Source organism: Girardinichthys multiradiatus, chromosome 4 (assembly GCF_021462225.1).
Source record: "Girardinichthys multiradiatus isolate DD_20200921_A chromosome 4, DD_fGirMul_XY1, whole genome shotgun sequence".
NCBI lineage: Eukaryota > Metazoa > Chordata > Actinopteri > Cyprinodontiformes > Goodeidae > Girardinichthys > Girardinichthys multiradiatus.
Genome location: NC_061797.1, coordinates 15,102,134 through 15,120,294, shown reverse-complemented (window position 1 = coordinate 15,120,294; position 18,161 = coordinate 15,102,134). Strand labels below are relative to the sequence as shown.

General features: G+C 39.4%; 1 protein-coding gene across 6 annotated transcripts in view; it reads left to right on the top strand.

The window, feature by feature from the left end:
• The window catches only part of myo9aa (myosin IXAa), a 134,454-nt gene that overhangs the window by 89,530 nt on the left and 26,763 nt on the right, over positions 1 to 18,161 (top strand). For 4 of the 6 annotated variants that reach the window (XM_047362874.1, XM_047362876.1, XM_047362872.1 and 1 more), the window contains 8 exons: positions 1,039 to 1,158; positions 2,048 to 2,098; positions 2,608 to 2,683; positions 11,225 to 11,365; positions 11,818 to 11,857; positions 11,938 to 12,060; positions 14,414 to 14,494; positions 14,618 to 14,728. In XM_047362874.1, coding sequence (XP_047218830.1) covers positions 1,039 to 1,158; positions 2,048 to 2,098; positions 2,608 to 2,683; positions 11,225 to 11,365; positions 11,818 to 11,857; positions 11,938 to 12,060; positions 14,414 to 14,494; positions 14,618 to 14,728 — 743 coding nt within the window. The remainder of the gene's footprint in view (positions 1 to 1,038; positions 1,159 to 2,047; positions 2,099 to 2,607; positions 2,684 to 11,224; positions 11,366 to 11,817; positions 11,858 to 11,937; positions 12,061 to 14,413; positions 14,495 to 14,617; positions 14,729 to 18,161) is intronic. The other 2 variants (XM_047362873.1, XM_047362875.1) reach the window with 2 other exon arrangements.

Sequence of the window (18,161 nt, the reverse complement as noted above, 5' to 3'; positions counted from 1 at the left end):
TTATCACTAAATAGTTCCAGAATTGTTGGAAGATGTGGCTCCAGGAGGATTCTTTGATACCAATCTATTCATGGCAGTGTTCCTGGGCAGAACAAACCATTTATTTTGGTTAACAAACCCAACACAAGGATTTCCTGTTGGAAGCACATCTTCACTCATGGTGGCATTCATGTTTCCTTGACAAACGGTTGTCCAGATGTTCCAAACAGAGAACATACCTTTGCAGCACTGTTCTGTTCTCCATCCTTGCACGTTTTGCTGAACTTCCCCCCCAAGATCTTTGTCTATCACAGAAGTGGCTTCTTTCCTGCCCTAGTTGTCACAAGGCTGTTGTTTTTGCCATGCTGCGTGTGCAGATCCAGCCAAACCCACCAGCTACATGTTACACAAGCTCTGCGCTGGTGACAAAACAATCCTGGGGCGACTTCCTCAGAGGGAGCTTGTTGGAACTTGCTCTGCAAGGAACCTTTAATCTTAATCTCTCTCTTTGAAATTCTTGATGATCCAAAAAACTGTTTTTTGTCAGGTGGAAAACTCTTAGCAGCAGAATCCCGCATGTGATCTGATGATGGCTGCATGCTTTTATTTTAATATAACCATTTCAGTTGGACTCTTTTACACACTTATGGTATGACTACATGGAATTGAGTTAGCTGATTATTTTGTTTCAAGGCAAAAATACTTTTCTTTTATAATAAATGAAACTTTACCAAAAAAATCATCTTTTGAAATGAATTAAAATGAATCTGATCCCTTTCTAATATGATATAAAAACAGTGTAAATTGAAGCTGCAAAGTTAGGAATAACATTTGCACCACTGGAAAAAGCTTTGACCATGACTGCACACAGAGACCCACAGAAACATTTTAAAATGTCTACCAATCCTTTCTGCAGATGTCTTGTTCAAGTAGAAAACTGCATCTCCTGAAATCCTCCACTTCTACACTGTCTAATCTCTTTATTTCTCTCTCTCCATTTCCCTCTCCTCTGCCTTATGTTTTTTCTTCTTTCTTTCCTTTTTGTTTTGCTTCTCCAAGGGCATGATGACGCTGCTCCCTGTGCAGTATTGAAAAAAATGGATAGTTTTAGCTTTCTGCAGCACCCTGTGCATCAGAGAAGCTTAGAGATCCTGCAGAGATGCAAAGAGGAGAAGTACAGTAAGGCTGCCAAGAAAACAACAACTCTTCCTAACTTTCATATTAGACCCTGACTTAAGGAAACTGTAGGGATGAGAGCGACCAACATCATCTACTGTAGTCACATTGAGCCAAAAGAGTTCAATAAATATGTCTGTTTGAAAACATTTACAGTGCCTTTAAACCTTTTCACATTTTGTCGCCATGCAGTGAGAAACTGCAAAATATATTATTGGGATTTTATGTGATAGACGGACACAAAATAGTGCATAAATGTGTTGGAATGAGACTGATAAATGTTTTTAAAATAGAAAACTGTGTGCATTTCTATTCAGCAGTTTCAATTTGCAGTTGTAATGTGATTAAAATGTGAAAACGGTTTAAGGAGCATAGTTATTTGTGTAAGGCACTGTTATTTTCTTTTCTAATTGTGAGTGTTGCAGCTCTTTTTGTAGATTAGATGCTTGGTCTCTGATCCCTCTGTCTCCCTCTTGCATGTCGTTCACTAGCATGCTTCAGCCATTATGACACTTCTGTCACATGTTTTGAGTCCTGCAGAAATAACAATGCATGGTTGTAGTACGGCGTCTGCTGACTTTAGTCTGGGGCAGAAACTACTCTGGGTGGACTTTTTAGTAATGTAGTTTACCTTATAGCCTGTTGGTGTAGCTGCTATTTCACCTACACTTCACATCAGATGTCACTAACAAGTCCTTTATTGGTGATGGTGATGGTGTTGGTAATGGAAGAAATGACGCCAGTGTCGACAATTTCATGACTAACTTGCTCACAGGTGGCTTGTTCACAAGGTGTTGGACACACAGCCAACCTCACAACCTTCACTGGCCTCCATGAACTTTACATTACACTGAAATGTTTTTGTGTCTTTTTGTTCTGTGCTACCTTGCAGCTCCTGATGAGAGTGAAAGTGTTGTACAAAGGGATGATGAAACAGAGAATGGTATAATGTTCAGTTGCAGTTTGCTTTCTGAGTAGGCTAACACTGTAGATCTGTGATTCTCCAGCACAACTTCAGAGGACATGTATCCGCCATGTCACTATAGGCTTGTCACTCTTACAGGCCACCACACTTAGATGTTAGCTTCTCATGGGTAATTAAATATGGTCCCAATGTGTTCCTCTTTGAAATAACTAATCAGATTAATAAGTAGGTCTGAAGTACTTATCCATGTAAATAACTCTTCAGTATCATCTTCCATATTTCAGCACTAACAAGAGCACATAACTGTTAACCTCACAGATCTCCATTTAATACCATGTCATCCCCCATAGGTTGTATGACTCATAAAAAGGCACAAAACACTCACTGCAATAACACCAAAGTGGCACATGGTGTTCAGAAGTATGTTTTGTGTTTGCTGTTGTGTGTCTTGTTTTGTCTCTGTGTAAATCTATGTTGGTATTTTGGATATTGTTTGTATTTTTTCATACCCATTTGTTTGTGATCAGGTGTGACCAGAAAGACTCCACGAACGCCTTTATCAGACATTCAGGGAAGCAATGCCATCATGGAGAAATCACCACGGTAAGCTTGCAAGCATTTCCACCACCGGAAATTTCAGGTCAGACCCCCGCCTTCTGACGCTGTACACAGCTGACTGACAGCTTGTAGCACAAGTGGGACTCTTACATTACAGACGACTGGAAACTTTCCCAAACTGTCTCTGACATCTTTTTTAGGAGCATGTAACCACAGGAACAGAAAGATGGAAAACATTTGTGGGTTTTGAAACTGTAACTTGTTAAAACTGTGGTTTTCCTTGAAACCGGAAATTGCCTTACTCAGAGCTGGCTAATAAGACCTTTGGAATTAAATGCATAAAGATATTATTTTAGGTGTCATGCAAGGAACCTTTAATCTTCTGTCAAAGAGCTAGTCCAGGTGCATCTTAAAAAAATTGAAGATTAACATTCATTAACATTCATGGGTAACCGTAGCGATAGTGGCAGAGGTTTGTCTTGTAACCGGTGGGTTGCTGGTTCGAGCCCCCGCTATGTATGTCTCAGTCGTTGTGTCCTTGGGCAAGACATTTCACCCGCCTTGCCTACAGATGGAGGTCAAAGGGGTCGGTGGCACCTGTATATCGCAGCCTCGCTTCTGTCAGTCCGCCCCAGGGCAGCGGTGGCTACATTGTAGCTAACCACTGTCGGTGTGTGAATGTGTATATAAATGGGTGATTGACTGAATTTAGTGTGAAGCGCTTTGGGGTCTCTGGGGATTTGATAAAGCGCTATACAAGTACAAGCCATTTGCCATTTCATTCCTTACTAAGCTTTAATGCAAAAAGGTAAAGTCTTGTATTATAGAAGTTCATTAAACATATTTATATAACTCAAACATAATTTTTTTTGGCAATTGTCCAGCAGACCATCAGGAATGATAACCTCCACAAGGAGGATAAGCCACAAAAAGTAATTGCTAAAGAAGCTGGCTGTTTAAGGTGTTGTATCCAACTTTATTCATGGAAAATTGGGTGGAAGGAAAAGGTGTGGTCTAAAAAGAGGCATAGCACCAGCCCAAAGTGCAAAACGCATCAACACCTGGTTTAATGAAAATAGTATTACTGTTGTGGTGGCAAGCAAACTCACCTGACCTAACCCCCCTGAGAGAAAACTAGAAAGGTATTGTCATGAGGAAGATCAAAGACACCAGACCCAACAATGCAGATAAGTTGAAGGCTGCTGTTAAAGCAACTCGGACTTTGCCTAATAACCCAACAGTACCACAGGTTGATCTTCAGATTTTTGCAAATTGGGGCAATTATGCGGCTAACGATATTCTTATTTTTTGAGAAACTGAATTTTGTGTTTTCAACAGCTGTAAGCTATTATTAAATTTAGGAGAAATAAAAGCTTGAAATATGTCTGTGTTTGATGAATCCTTATATGAGTTTCATTTTTAGAATAGAATTGCTGAAATAAATTAACTTTTCAATGATATTGTGTTTTATTGAGATGTACCTGCAAATGCAGAGTAATCATTTAATAGCCTTTAGGCAGATTTTAGTTGGCCATCACTCAGCTGCTATGACCTGGATGTTTTTAAAACACGCTCTAGCCATCTCTAGAAAAACTGTGATTTAAACTGTTGTCACTCTTAGTGATGCTCTCATTAAGCTCCACTGTGACCATATCCCACCACTTTTTTATAATTATCTGCTGACGGTGAGGTTAGCAAGCTATGACCATGATTTGGAAAGAGGAGATGCTTCAATAAAACAGCTTTTGTTACACAGGAGCACAGAGCGAAGCCATTAAAATCCCCCTTAATGCAACGCATGCCCTCTGGCCTGCTTTTGTCTCTCTCTCCACACACTCATCGTCCACACGCTCAGAGAGCACTAAACGCGGTCCAGCTGCTTCCTTCATGATGTAAAGGCAGAGCTATGCATCGCAGAAGATCATCCAAGGAGAGATAAATATCCAGTCCCTGCAGAGTGTGTGTCAGCTGGATGCATTTGCAGACAGTGCAGTACTTTATGGACTCTCAGAGAGATGCTGGAGATAAACAGTCAGTACAAAAGGCATATTGTAGTGTCATCATTTACTGGGATCGATGATCAACTGGGGAAAAATTCTTCTTTGTATGGTAGGCCAGATGCAAACAGAGGAGTTGTGTTAAACTAGATATTTTATATTCTAGTGTTCTAGATTTACTGCCGGACCTGGCGTTGACACTAGGTTTTCTGACTTAGCCCAAGATGATGAAAGAATAGACCATAAACCCAGAAATAAATCGGAATGTTTTATTTTATGTTACTTACTGGAGGTTCGTGCATCTCGTGCTATAATCCTGTTAACCTGCCTGGTCAGACAAAGCATTTATTATTTAAATTTTTTTCCTGTTAATGTCGAGTATAAATGAGTGCTTCATCAAAGGAAGAAATAGGTTTTGTTTCTTAATGCTCTTTAGCTGTGATAATACTTCCTTTGATTCAGGTGTGCTGGACTGGGCTGGCATCTAAATGTTTTAAGACACTTGAGGATAGGTGTTGGAGACCCCCTAATGTAGAGGATAAGGCAGAAAAGAGTTTTTGCACCTGAAACACCTCTGCTGACTCTTTATTGCAGGGGAGCAGCAGCTTTCCTTAGAGATGCCCCCAGATGATCAACAGATCTTCTCACCCTATCACTAAGGCCTAGTCAGCTCAGTCACTTGTATCTGGGATGTTGAGCTTTATTGAAATAAAATAACCATGGCTTCAGACTTAGAGCAGCAGAGTCTCGTCCCGGCTGCTTCATACTCAGCTGCAGACTGCTCCATCATTGGCTGAAGACCATATGATGTATGAAGACAGGTAAAGATGTATGTATGACGTATAAAGACAGGTAAAGATCACGTGCAAGAAAAGCACCACAAAATGAGAAGACAATGCTTCACAAAAATAGTCACCACCCCTCCCCCCTCTTGGCTTTTAACTATTTTGTTGCAGTCCAACCTGTAATTTAAATGTTTTTATAATTAAAGAATTTGCACAAAAAAAGTCTGTTGGTGAAGGTAAATGAGTTAAAAATAAACTATAGTAATAGTATAGTATAATAAAAAATAAAACAGACAGACAGATAGATAGAAGCATGTAGAAGTCTTTTCATTTTTATCATAGGTACTCTTTAACTGTGAGTGACGGAATCTAAAACAAAAATCCAGATAATCACATTGTTTGACTTTTAAGTAATTAATTAGCATTTTATGGCATTACATAAGTATTTGATCACCTAACAACCAGTAAGAATCCTAGCTCTCACAGGCCTGTTAGTTGTTTCCACCTCCATGCTTCACGGTAGGGATGGTGTTCTTGGGGTTGGACTCATTCTTCTTCCTCCTCCAAACACGGCGAGTGGAGGTTAGACCAAAAAGCTTTCTTTGTCTCATCAGACTACATGCCCTTCTCCCATTCCTCCTCTGGATCATCCAGATGGTCATTAGCAAACATCAGACGGGCCTGGACATGTGCTGGGTTGAGCAGGGGGACCTTGCGTGCGCTGCAGGATTTTAATCCATGGCGGCGCAGTGTGTTACTTATGGTCTTCTTTGAGACTGTGGTCCCAGCTCTCTTCAGGTCACTGACTAGGTCCTGCCATGTAGTCTTGGGTTGATCCCTCACCTTCCTCATGATGATTGAATCCCCACGAGGTGAGATCTTGCATGGAGTCCCAGACCGAGGAAGATTGATCTTCATCTTGAACTTCTTCCATTTTCCAATAATTGCTCCAACAGTTCTCACCAAGCTGCTTGGCTATTTTCCTGTAGCCCATCCCAGCCTTGTGCAGGTCTACTATTTTATACCTGGGCCTCTTTACTTTCATGACTGTTTAAATTTGAGATTCTCACCAAAGTCAACAAAACTGTGAATGAACACACATGGAATTATATAGTAAACAAAAAGTGTGAATTTAAAATTTTTATATTTTAAATTCTTCAAAACAGCCACCCTTTGCTTTGATGACTGCTTTGCTCTCTTAGCATTCTCTCTATGAGCTTCATAAGGTGATCACCTGAAATGGTTTTCCATTTCCAGAGTGTTGCTAGAACTTCCCAGAGGTTCAATGAGAGACGGCCAAAGGTTTAACTTTTCAGTCATCACAGCCAATGTCGGCTACCATAAGGAATCTCAAATATAAAACATATTTAGTTATTTTACAATTTTATGTTTGCTACATAATTGAATATGAGTTCATTCGCAGTATTGATGACTTCACTGAGAATCTACGTACAATGCAAATGGTCATAAACATAAAGAAAACCAGTAAATCAGAAAGGGTTTGACCGGTAGTGTGTATACCTGCAACACGACTAAGCAAGAGGCATCCCTCCATGAAGACCAAGGAGCTCCAAACAAGTCAGGGACAAAGTTAAGAAGGACAAGTCAGATCATGTGCATAAAAGCCATTACCTAGTGTTAAAAATAAGAAATCATGTATTGAATTTGTCAAAAGGCATGTGGGCGACTCCCCGAATGTATGGAGGATGGTGCAGTGAAAGCACAAAACAATAAAACATGGTAGTGGCATCATCATGCTGTGGTGATGTTTTTCAGTAGTAGGCACTGGGAAAGTTGTCCAAGTCAAGGGAAAGATGGATGGTGCTAAATACAGGGATATTCTTGAGCAAAACACTGTGTCCATCTGCCTGTGATTTGAAGCTGGCACAGAGGTTCATCTTCCAGCAGGACAATGACCCGAAGCATACTGCTAAAGCAACACCAGATGGTTTAAGATTAAACATTTAAATGTGTTGGATAGGCCTATTTAGACTATCTGGCCTGTACGCAATCCATTTGAGAATCTGTGGTTAGACATGAAGATCACTGTTCACAAGCGATTACCATCCCACATAAAGGAGCAGCAACAGTTTTGCCTTGAGGAATGGGCAAAAATCCCAGTGACAAGATGTGGCAAGCTCATAGGGATTTATCATACGCCACTTACAGCTGTAACTGCTGCAAAAGGGGGCTCTACAAAGTTTCTGACGTTGGTGGGGGGTTGAACAGTTTTGCATGCTTACTTTTGTCCTGTTTGATGTTTGCTTCACAATAAAACAATAATACATCTTCAAAGCTGTAGACTGGTTCTGTAAATGAATTGATGCAAACTCTCAAACAATCCAATTTAATTTCAGGCTGTGAGGCAACACAATCTGAAACATGCGAAGAGGCGTGGATACTTTTGCAGGGCACTGTAAAGACACAGATCTTCCACTGGTTATACTTAATTTTCATTTAAATAGCCATATTTACTGTTAACACTTTGATGCCAGTGTTTTTTATTAGCTTATTAGAACAAAACACAGCAGGCGAAATCCTTTCAGATCTTTGAGAGGTTCTTATGTAAAGCCACACAAGCTATTTGGCTCTGTAGTTCAAAATGAATTAATATCTTTCTCTGCTATTGAAACATCTCCACATGCTCATGACCCCCTCCTTTTATTTTTAGCAATGATTCAGCCATGTTTTAATACCACAGTATAAGTTTCCACACACACGTTGGTGCTGCTGTTTGTGTTATGCTATGTGCAGCCTGTACTGTAAATACTCTGGTGGAATTCTTGTAAATCTACAAAGAAAGAAAATGGAAACTAAATAAACTGCTCGGCTGCTCTAAAATTATAAGCAATTGCTCCCTCCACAGCACCCTTTACTCTTTATTCCTAGTAATAAAGTAGGAAAGAGTCTTTTTTTCTTAGCTTTAGTTGTTGCCTTGGAGTTTTCTTTTTCACTAATTTAATATGGGCTCCAGAAAGGTTCTGGCTGGTTAAAACCACTTTAGTTTTGTTTGTGTTCTGGACAAGTGGTTTGGTTTCACCTTCAGATGTGAGACTGTAAAGCCTTCAGTGTATAATTCTGTATGATCTGAAGGCATAAAAAGTAAGGTAGTCCCCTCCCCTGTAGAAATATTCCTTTATATCACCAGCCTGCAGGGGTCTGCAGACGGAAACTCTAATCTGGCACGTTTACATGATAGACTAGTGACTTAAATTAAATTATGTGCATTGTCCTTTTTATAGCTCAATAAAATAAGAATTAGTAATATAAATATACAATACTTTGTAATGTTATATACAAAAACTATAAATACAGCTTGTCATAGTTGTTCTCGGGCCTGGAGGAAAAGTGGCAAAAGAACAAGGCTCTTACACAGCCTAGTGTTTAATCGGAGTTGGTACTGAAGTTATTTATGGCTAAAACGAAACAAACATGGCTATTAAGACCAAACATGGTTATAAAAACTGAATCAAAAAAAGTTCCAAAGTCATTTAGTCTATTGTTTTTGTTAGTATAGAGATGTGTACGCTGAAAATAAGCACATGGATCGCAGTCATGCGTAAGCACAACACGTTTAAATGATTTGCAAGGCTTCATGGCCGGCGTCTGTGCAGTCTAGAAAATTGTGAGATTTGATTTAACGGTTTCCCACGTTTATAGAGTATGAAAAAATCTTTTTGAAAAACCACTTTTCAGACTTTATTCCCAGTCCCATTGTCTAAAACATCACTCCCTCCCTATGATCATGTTCTAACAGTGGAGCTATGCTTCGACCATGTAAGCTGAACAACCATCCAGAAATCAGATTTACCTACTTTGTTCTAGCCAAATATTGAGATTGCATCACTGCATGGAAAATACAGTTTAGTCATTTTTTTATTTAAAATGTGTAATATGTTAGCAATAAAATTTATTTTAAAGTGTTGCAAAATCCTTCATACAGGTAGTGTTTTTCAAAGTGACTTTGAAATGTTTTACAAAAAGGTCTGCACTATACATGAAAACTGATTCTGAGTAATTGAACCCTGAAAGGGCAGAGTCTGTATCAGTACAGTATACAGGTCCTTCTCAAAATATTAGCATATTGTGATAAAGTTCATTATTTTCCATAATGTCATGATGAAAATTTAACATTCATATATTTTAGATTCATTGCACACTAACTGAAATATTTCAGGTCTTTTATTGTCTTAATACGGATGATTGTGGCATACAGCTCATGAAAACCCAAAATTCCTATCTCACAAAATTAGCATATTTCATCTGACCAATAAAAGAAAAGTGTTTTTAATACAAAAAACGTCAACCTTCAAATAATCATGTACAGTTATGCACTCAATACTTGGTCGGGAATCCTTTTGCAGAAATGACTGCTTCAATGCGGCGTGGCATGGAGGCAATCAGCCTGTGGCACTGCTGAGGTCTTATGGAGGCCCAGGATGCTTCGATAGCGGCCTTTAGCTCATCCAGAGTGTTGGGTCTTGAGTCTCTCAACGTTCTCTTCACAATATCCCACAGATTCTCTATGGGGTTCAGGTCAGGAGAGTTGGCAGGCCAATTGAGCACAGTGATACCATGGTCAGTAAACCATTTACCAGTGGTTTTGGCACTGTGTACAGGTGCCAGGTCGTGCTGAAAAATGAAATCTTCATCTCCATAAAGCTTTTCAGCAGATGGAAGCATGAAGTGCTCCAAAATCTCCTGATAGCTAGCTGCATTGACCCTGCCCTTGATAAAACACAGTGGACCAACACCAGCAGCTGACACGGCACCCCAGATCATCACTGACTGTGGGTACTTGACACTGGACTTCTGGCATTTTGGCATTTCCTTCTCCCCAGTCTTCCTCCAGACTCTGGCACTTTGATTTCTGAATGACATGCAGAATTTGCTTTCATCCGAAAAAAGTACTTTGGACCACTGAGCAACAGTCCAGTGCTGCTTCTCTGTAGCCCAGGTCAGGCGCTTCTGCCGCTGTTTCTGGTTCAAAAGTGGCTTGACCTGGGGAATGCGGCACCTGTAGCCCATTTCCTGCACACGCCTGTGCACGGTGGCTCTGGATGTTTCTACTCCAGACTCAGTCCACTGCTTCCGCAGGTCCCCCAAGGTTTGGAATTGGCCCTTCTCCACAATCTTCCTCAGGGTCCGGTCACCTCTTCTCGTTGTGCAGCGTTTTCTGCCACACTTTTTCCTTCCCACAGACTTCCCACTGAGGTGCCTTGATACTCTGGGAACAGCCAATTCGTTCAGAAATTTCTTTCTGTGTCTTACCCTCTTGCTTGTGGGTATCAATAGTGGCATTCTGGACAGCAGTCAGGTCAGCAGTCTTACCCATGATTGGGGTTTTGAGTGATGAACCAGGCTGGGAGTTTTAAAGGCCTCAGGAATCTTTTGCAGGTGTTTAGAGTTAACTCGTCGATTCAGATGATTAGGTTCTTAGCTCGTTTAGAGACCCTTTTAATGATATGCTAATTTTGTGAGATAGGAATTTTGGGTTTTCATGAGCTGTATGCCAAAATAATCCGTATTAAGACAATAAAAGACCTGAAATATTTCAGTTAGTGTGCAATGAATCTAAAATATATGAATGTTAAATTTTCATCACGACATTATGGAAAATAATGAACTTTATCACAATATGCTAATATTTTGAAAAGGACCTGTATTTGGTAACTAAAAAGGATTGAATGTATTTAATAAATTGTGACTACGCTGTTGTTATATTCTGCGTTTACTTGAAATGATTTATTCCAAAACCAGAGGAATCCAATCTAATCGTTGTTCCTGACCCTTGTGTTTTAAAGGGGTTCTCCTGGCCTTGGCTGGAATGGGCGGGTCGGTCGCCAGAGTCAGCTGTTTCCCAGCAGCTCCAACGCAGAAGAAGACGGCATCTTTGTCAACTCAGCTAGCAGCAAACTCCTGGAGAGAGCTCATGACATCCTGATGTCAGTAGCGTCTACATGCACACATTTCTTGTCTTCCCATGTGCTTGTTAAATTATAACCCAGTTAATTGTAAAGCACAATTCACGTTTAGCAGGTTACAGAAGGACACCGAAAGACATTTTGGTTCCAGTTGAACTTAATCTGGTTAAAGATGTTGTGGTCAGTAATGTGTACAAGTGGTTTGGAGATGCTTGGAAACCTGGCAGACCAGAGCTCCAACATCCGCCCTGCTGAAGGCTCCTTTAGTGATCCCAACATTCCGACCAGCTCAATCTGCACTGTTTTGTCCCTGACCCTCAGTAGGAATGGTTCCAGGAAATGAAACTCCTACCTCTTCTGTCAGGGATGTGAACCTAACGGAAAGAATCTCAGGACACGATTTAATGCAACGCGATGTTTAAAAAAAAAAAAAGGGGGCATCCGTTCATTTCTGGTTTTTTTTTTATTTACAGGAGGAACAAAAACTACAAATCTAAGCAAGTTCTTCCAAAGGTAGGAGTAATAATACCTAAATTTAGAGTTTGGATTGGGATTTTCGACCTCCTGTACTCACTGTGACTTTACATCTGCAGCACTTATTGAATGTCAAATCACTAAAGTACCTAAGCAACCTGACGCTTCACGACCGCATCACCAAGTCGCTGCTTCACCTCCACAAGAAGAAGAAACCTCCCAGTATCAGCGCACAATTTCAGGTCAGATAGATGCACTCACAGCTTTAGAATTCAGCAGCCTCACATCAAATCTAGCAGTCGGAGTGTAGTGGAAGATTTGCCTCCAGCTGTGCTTGCTGTAAACAGATGTTCTTACTGAGAACTGGAGGAAACATCACTTCATTTCTCTCTGTTCACAACAGTTGTGAGTTTTAACTGTGTAATCCTACCCACCCCAGAGACATAATGTGTGACTTCATGTCTGGTAATAGAAGATGCTTGATTTTGTAAAGTTATTGCTCATTCACTGGCACACCCTTATGAAATTCCTTTGTTTAAACTAAATTCAACCAGAATAATAGAAAATATATTTTGTGCCCACATTCAAATCAAGGTGGGAAATCTGTGAAAAGATTCTGTTTTCTACTTTGTACTTTCATTGCCGATTTTTCTGTTGTTTGCGATTTACAAAAATGACTGCAGAGTCAAGTTCAGCTCAAAAAGATTTAAACTGAATAAGTTCATGTTTATGGCTCCTCACATAAAAAACTTAATTTAATAACCTCAACATGAGCTAGTTCATTTATCCTTTCTGATGAGATACAGTTTTCAACAGAACGTTTTACATTGTAAGATGGCAGACTGTTAATAAGCACATCAACAACATCATCGTGTGCCAAATGGAGGCTGCCTTCTGCATAGTTTTTTATTTTTCTCACATAAACTGTAACTCTAATATAAATACATTTACTATAAAGCTACCCTCATTCATATTTACTCCAGGCTTTGCTGTCAGAAAGCAAAAAAAACCAAAAAACCTAGAGATGCACCAGTTAGAGAGACTTATAGATTTAATTAGGCCAATTTTCTTTGATTGACTTGATCTAAAGATCAAAAGCTGAATATTTTATGTATCTTGTTCATTAAATGTATCAGAACTGCGTTCTCACATAGTTATCAATCAGTTAATACATCAGCACTTTCAAAGTTATATTCCTTTATTTATGTTTGATTCAATTTTACTACACCCATCAAAACATGCACCATATTTTTTATATATATGTTAAAGACCTAGAATAAAAAATCCGAATTGGTCTGAAACTGAATCAGAAAATCATCCAGAAAAAGCCTGATTGGTGCATCTCTTAAGGAAAAAAAAAAAAAAACCTTTTAGGGCTAAGACTAAAATCCAGTTATGTTTTAACCACTTCAAAAGGGCTTTGAGATTTAGGCTTGTCTTTAATAACAACAGTTCTATTTCATCCCTACTGACCGTCAGAGGGTGGTGCTGAAAGCACTGAATGTTCCCTTCGCGCATGCGCAGCAACAGAGTCACACCTGTGACACACCGGATGACCACAGAGGCTATATATGCCGACGTCATCCCAGGCTCTGCTCCTACAGAATCTTCTCGCGGAAGCAAGGATTCTGAGTGACAGAGAATCTCTGGTGGTCATTAGGGATTCATAGAACTGTAGTTACATACGTAACTTTAGTTTTTTATGTAAGCACAGGTGTACCAGACAAACCAATTGTATAATTAAAAGATTATTATTAATTTGGCTGCTCTTACATGCGCAATGATCTAAAGGGAACAGTTAATATGGGATGAAAGGATAGCAGTACAGATGCCAGTGTAACAGCCTGACTGCAAGGGTGCGCACACAGCAGACAACTACATCCTTATCTAGAGGGAAAATATTGGTAACTTGTTATTGCATAATGCATCTAAGATGTCTCCCGAAAGTCCTTCCAATGTTTGCTGTGATTTAGGCTCAGTTCAAGTGTCCAAGGTTAAAACCGCCTTCCTAAGTGGAAAGTTTTAAGAAATGCCATTTCTTTGAACACATTGTCCACATCTCAGTAAACAGACCTTTGTCATGGAAAATAATCTCATCAACAGGCAGTAAACCATCAGTAACCAAAGACTTTATTGCCCCCTGTCCTCCCTAAAACTGACCTGTGTGCTGTGGCTGTTGGAGGTACAGCTGAGGCCCCTGTCAGGCAGGGAGGCAGCCTGAGTCCATGTGTGGATTACTTCACTCTCCACATCCTGTGCTACGCTCAATGCTTTAATCTCCCATGCAGGGGGAAGAAGGCTGAATTCCTCCTGCCTTTAAATGATTATACACACATGCAGACACATTTGTTCATGTGTTTAATCACACAGTAACTGCAAATGAAAAAAGCTGCATCCTGTTTTCTTCCCAACAACATGCTTACATAAATGTATAGATGATAATACTGATGCAAATCAGGGACTTTAAAGCTTTAGTGTTCCTCATAGATGGGGACATAGTTTAACGGTTGCCTGTTAAACAGATGTACAGTATACAGCTATGCTGATTGTGCATTAAGGTTTGATGACTTTCTCTTCCCATGTTTCATCCTGCAGGCTTCTCTCAATAAGCTCATGGAGACTCTGGGTCAGTCTGAGCCTTATTTTGTCAAGTGCATCCGTTCTAATGCAGATAAGGTACAGTTTAGACTCACCAGGAGGTGGCCACTTTTGGTTTTCTAGCATTCCTTAATCCTGCTTTGAACTGGGAACTTCAAAAAAAAAAATCTGTTTACTGTTTTCCCCTCTTCTCTCCCTCAGCTGCCCTTACGGTTTGACGATAACTTGGTGCTGAGGCAGCTGCGGTACACAGGAATGCTGGAGACAGTCCGCATCCGGCAATCAGGATACAACGTCAAGTACACCTTTAAGGTAATGCATACTGTATGTTGTCATTATGTTGATAATCCTCGATTATTTTCCTCCACCCTGATCAGCATTCCTGGTAAAAATGTGTGCAAAGCCTTAAAATAAATTAATCTTTTTTTGCAAAATCCAATCAAATGTAATACAGGCTTGTTTATTCATTGGAGAAAATATCCACTATCAATAATATCAAAGCTAATATCCAATATCATTAGTTTTTTAACTAAATCAGATGAATGACACACATTGGTACACTTGCTGGTAAACTGATCTACAAGCCCCTTTTACCCAACGGACACAAATTAGTTTTCTTCAAACATTTGAAAATATTAGGAGCATAAAGAGAGAGAGATCCTTGACCCTTTCTATTTGCAAAACCTTTCTAGATCAGGAGTCCTCAAGAGCCACTGTCTTGCAACTTTTAGATGCAGACCCGTTCCAACAAACCTAAATCAAATGAATGGTTAATTACCAGACGTATGAAATTGATGACATGCTGAATATTTATTGTATTTAACTGATACAGGTGTGTTGGAACAGAGATACCTTGAAAAGTTGCAGGACTGAAGCTCTTGAAGATTGGAGATCCCCACTGTATATTATCCTGACTCCTGGGGGTTCTCTCTTGCACTCTTCTTCCTTCAGCTGAGCCCACAGGTTTTCTTTAGGATTTAGGTCTAGGGACTAAGATCACTATGGAGGAAGGTTGTTTTTTTTTTTTTCTGGTGAACCTTTTGCAGGTTAAATTAGCCACATATTTTAGATAATTTTTAGATCATTTCTTAGTTTTCTGGCAGAGGCCATCAGACTTATTTGGAAGAGAAGTGAGCCCACGGCATCATAGATCCACATGCTTCCGTTTATATATTCTTAAAATTGTTTTTGCAGCCAATAACCTCTGGTCTCATTTAACCAGACCACATGGTTCCAGTTAAAGTTCCAGTTGCATTTTGTGTACTCAAACCTTCACATACGTTTGCTCTTGTGACGGTTATGGGGAAGAGGCATACCTCCACAATAACTGGTCACCATGTAGATAGTCAAATGGTTGTCTTGGAGATTTGTTAAGCCCTTGATGTCATACTTTACTGCTGTTTTCCAACATTGACCTTTGGAATTTTGTACCTCCCATACTAGCTTAACCTCTGAGAGGTACCAAGGTAACAATGGGTCCTTGTCCAGCTTCATTTGCCGCAGTTCCAGGAGTTTAAAATTTCTTAATTATTGCTCTGACTGTAAATATGGGCAAGCAAAGATGAGCATTTTCTCCCTATAGCCATTTAATGGCATGTTCTCTTGCCTTTCCCATTTTGAAGAATGGCTCAGAGAAATGGGCCCATGCAAAACGAAATATTTTATTCTTAGGAAAACAGAATGTCATGGACCATTAAAAGTTCTACTCTGATCAACTTAAGAAGTGAAATACAAATTGTAACATTTGCTCTGGTAAAACAATTTATTTTCCATTGTGGGATCTTTTCTCCTTTTAAATTATTTATGTTTAAATGAAATGGTTGGACTTTCATTGTAAATGTGAGATTATGCAATAATTATGTTAAGGCTTTTCACACATCTTTACCTAGGTTGCTACCATTTATGAAGGTTACTGTACATCTTAATGAGTATTCCTGTCTAATCCCAAAAGGCCATCAATGTGGTGTTAGATTAAAAAAATCCCGCAGAGGTACAGAAGATTCAGATTCCTGTAGTTGATTAATATTTAGAATGACTTATGAGAAAAGCCACATGTATATGTTTTTAAGCTCTGTGCTCAACTATTAAGAATCAGGTTTTCCAGTAAAAAACTGTGTAGTTGTGTAGTTGTGCAAACTCAGGTTGGCCAAGAAGGTTTTTAAAACCACACAACAGAAACTGAAAATACACTCAGATTCTCAGGGGTTGGACTGCCAGGATACTTGTACCTGATTCATTGTGTGTTGTTTCAGGAGGGAATTTCTGGGGGTGGGAGATGGCAGCCATGTTTAACCGCACTAGCTCTCCCAGGAATGATGTCAGCCCTGTGAGAAGCGCTGTGTTACTATTAAAGCGAATCATGGTGAATGCAGATGGGGCGTTAGCTGCTGGACAGTGGACTGTCGGGAGTGGCTCGCTTCCACTCCTGTTTCTTGTTATAGTAGTTTCCATTTTCTGTTTTTTCTTGTTCACTTGTGCCAATAACCTCTTGTACAAAGATTTTAGATGAGGATTAGGTTACCTTATTGACTAAACGTTATGTTATCAAATTATCAAATGACAAACATGTTGGGCAGGTCTGCTTTGGGTATTATATATTTTGGTTTGTAACACCTTTTCTGTTAAGATCTTGCTGCCTCTCAAATACCATGTAATGCAGCATTTAGTTTTTTTCTTTACCCAAAGGAACTAAAAAATATATATTTTACCAGTTTATGGTAATGAGAAACCACTGTAACTCTGCTCCTAAAAAATGTCTTACAAGTTTAAATATTAAAGTAAACATTTAAGTGGTCAAAAATGAATAAGGAAAGTGAGACGAAGCACATTTTGAACTATTCTAGTTATGTTACAGCTTAGGCAAAAGGACAAGAAATGTCAGTTTATGTACCTAAAGAGGTCATATTTGTACAATTCATATTTAGTACAGATAAATAAAGAAAAACAACAAACCCCACCCACCCTTAACTTGGATGTTCACTGGGTCAAAAGTAAAATTTAAAAAGGAAAAAAATACCCTTCTCTCACTGTGAGGAAAATTATCATGTGGGACAAGATAAAACCTTTTTCTTCCAGAGATTCCCAGGCCTGGTTAAAATTTCCTAATCTCATACAAAGGAAAGTGTGACCATCTACTGAAATCACACCTGAACTGTTGGACCACAATTACAAATGATTTTTGATGCACAAACAAGAGCATCACAAAAAAAACATATTTACCGTGAAACACGGTGGTGGCAGAGTTATGATCTGTAGTTTTCTGTGTTTTTTTGTTGATGAGACTGACATTTTTAAAAGTTCCAGTTGTCAGTCAGTTTAGACCCAAAACCTTCAGGGTTCTACTGGAAAGAGGAGGATGAAGAGGGATTAGATTTTTCAGCATCAGTGAGTTATGGATACATCCACATAATCAGTGGAATACCAGACGAGAAGTAAAGTTTTGCAATGGCCCAAGCAGAATCCTGAGTTAAAGTAAGAACATGAGAACATTTCTTTGTCAGTCTATTGAATCTCATGTCTTAGTAGACATGTCCCTATCGAAACCTTATTGCAGTATTTCTGCCTCAAAGTTTGAGCTTAACATGTTTTTATTTATATACACTACACTGTGTGACTTTAAATATGTCTTATATTTTAGATTCCTTAAAGTAACCACCCTTTGCTGTAATGACTGAAATATTAACCTTTGGTCGTCTCTCATTGAACTTCTGGGACGTTCTTTCAAGACTCTTTGGAAAACCATTTC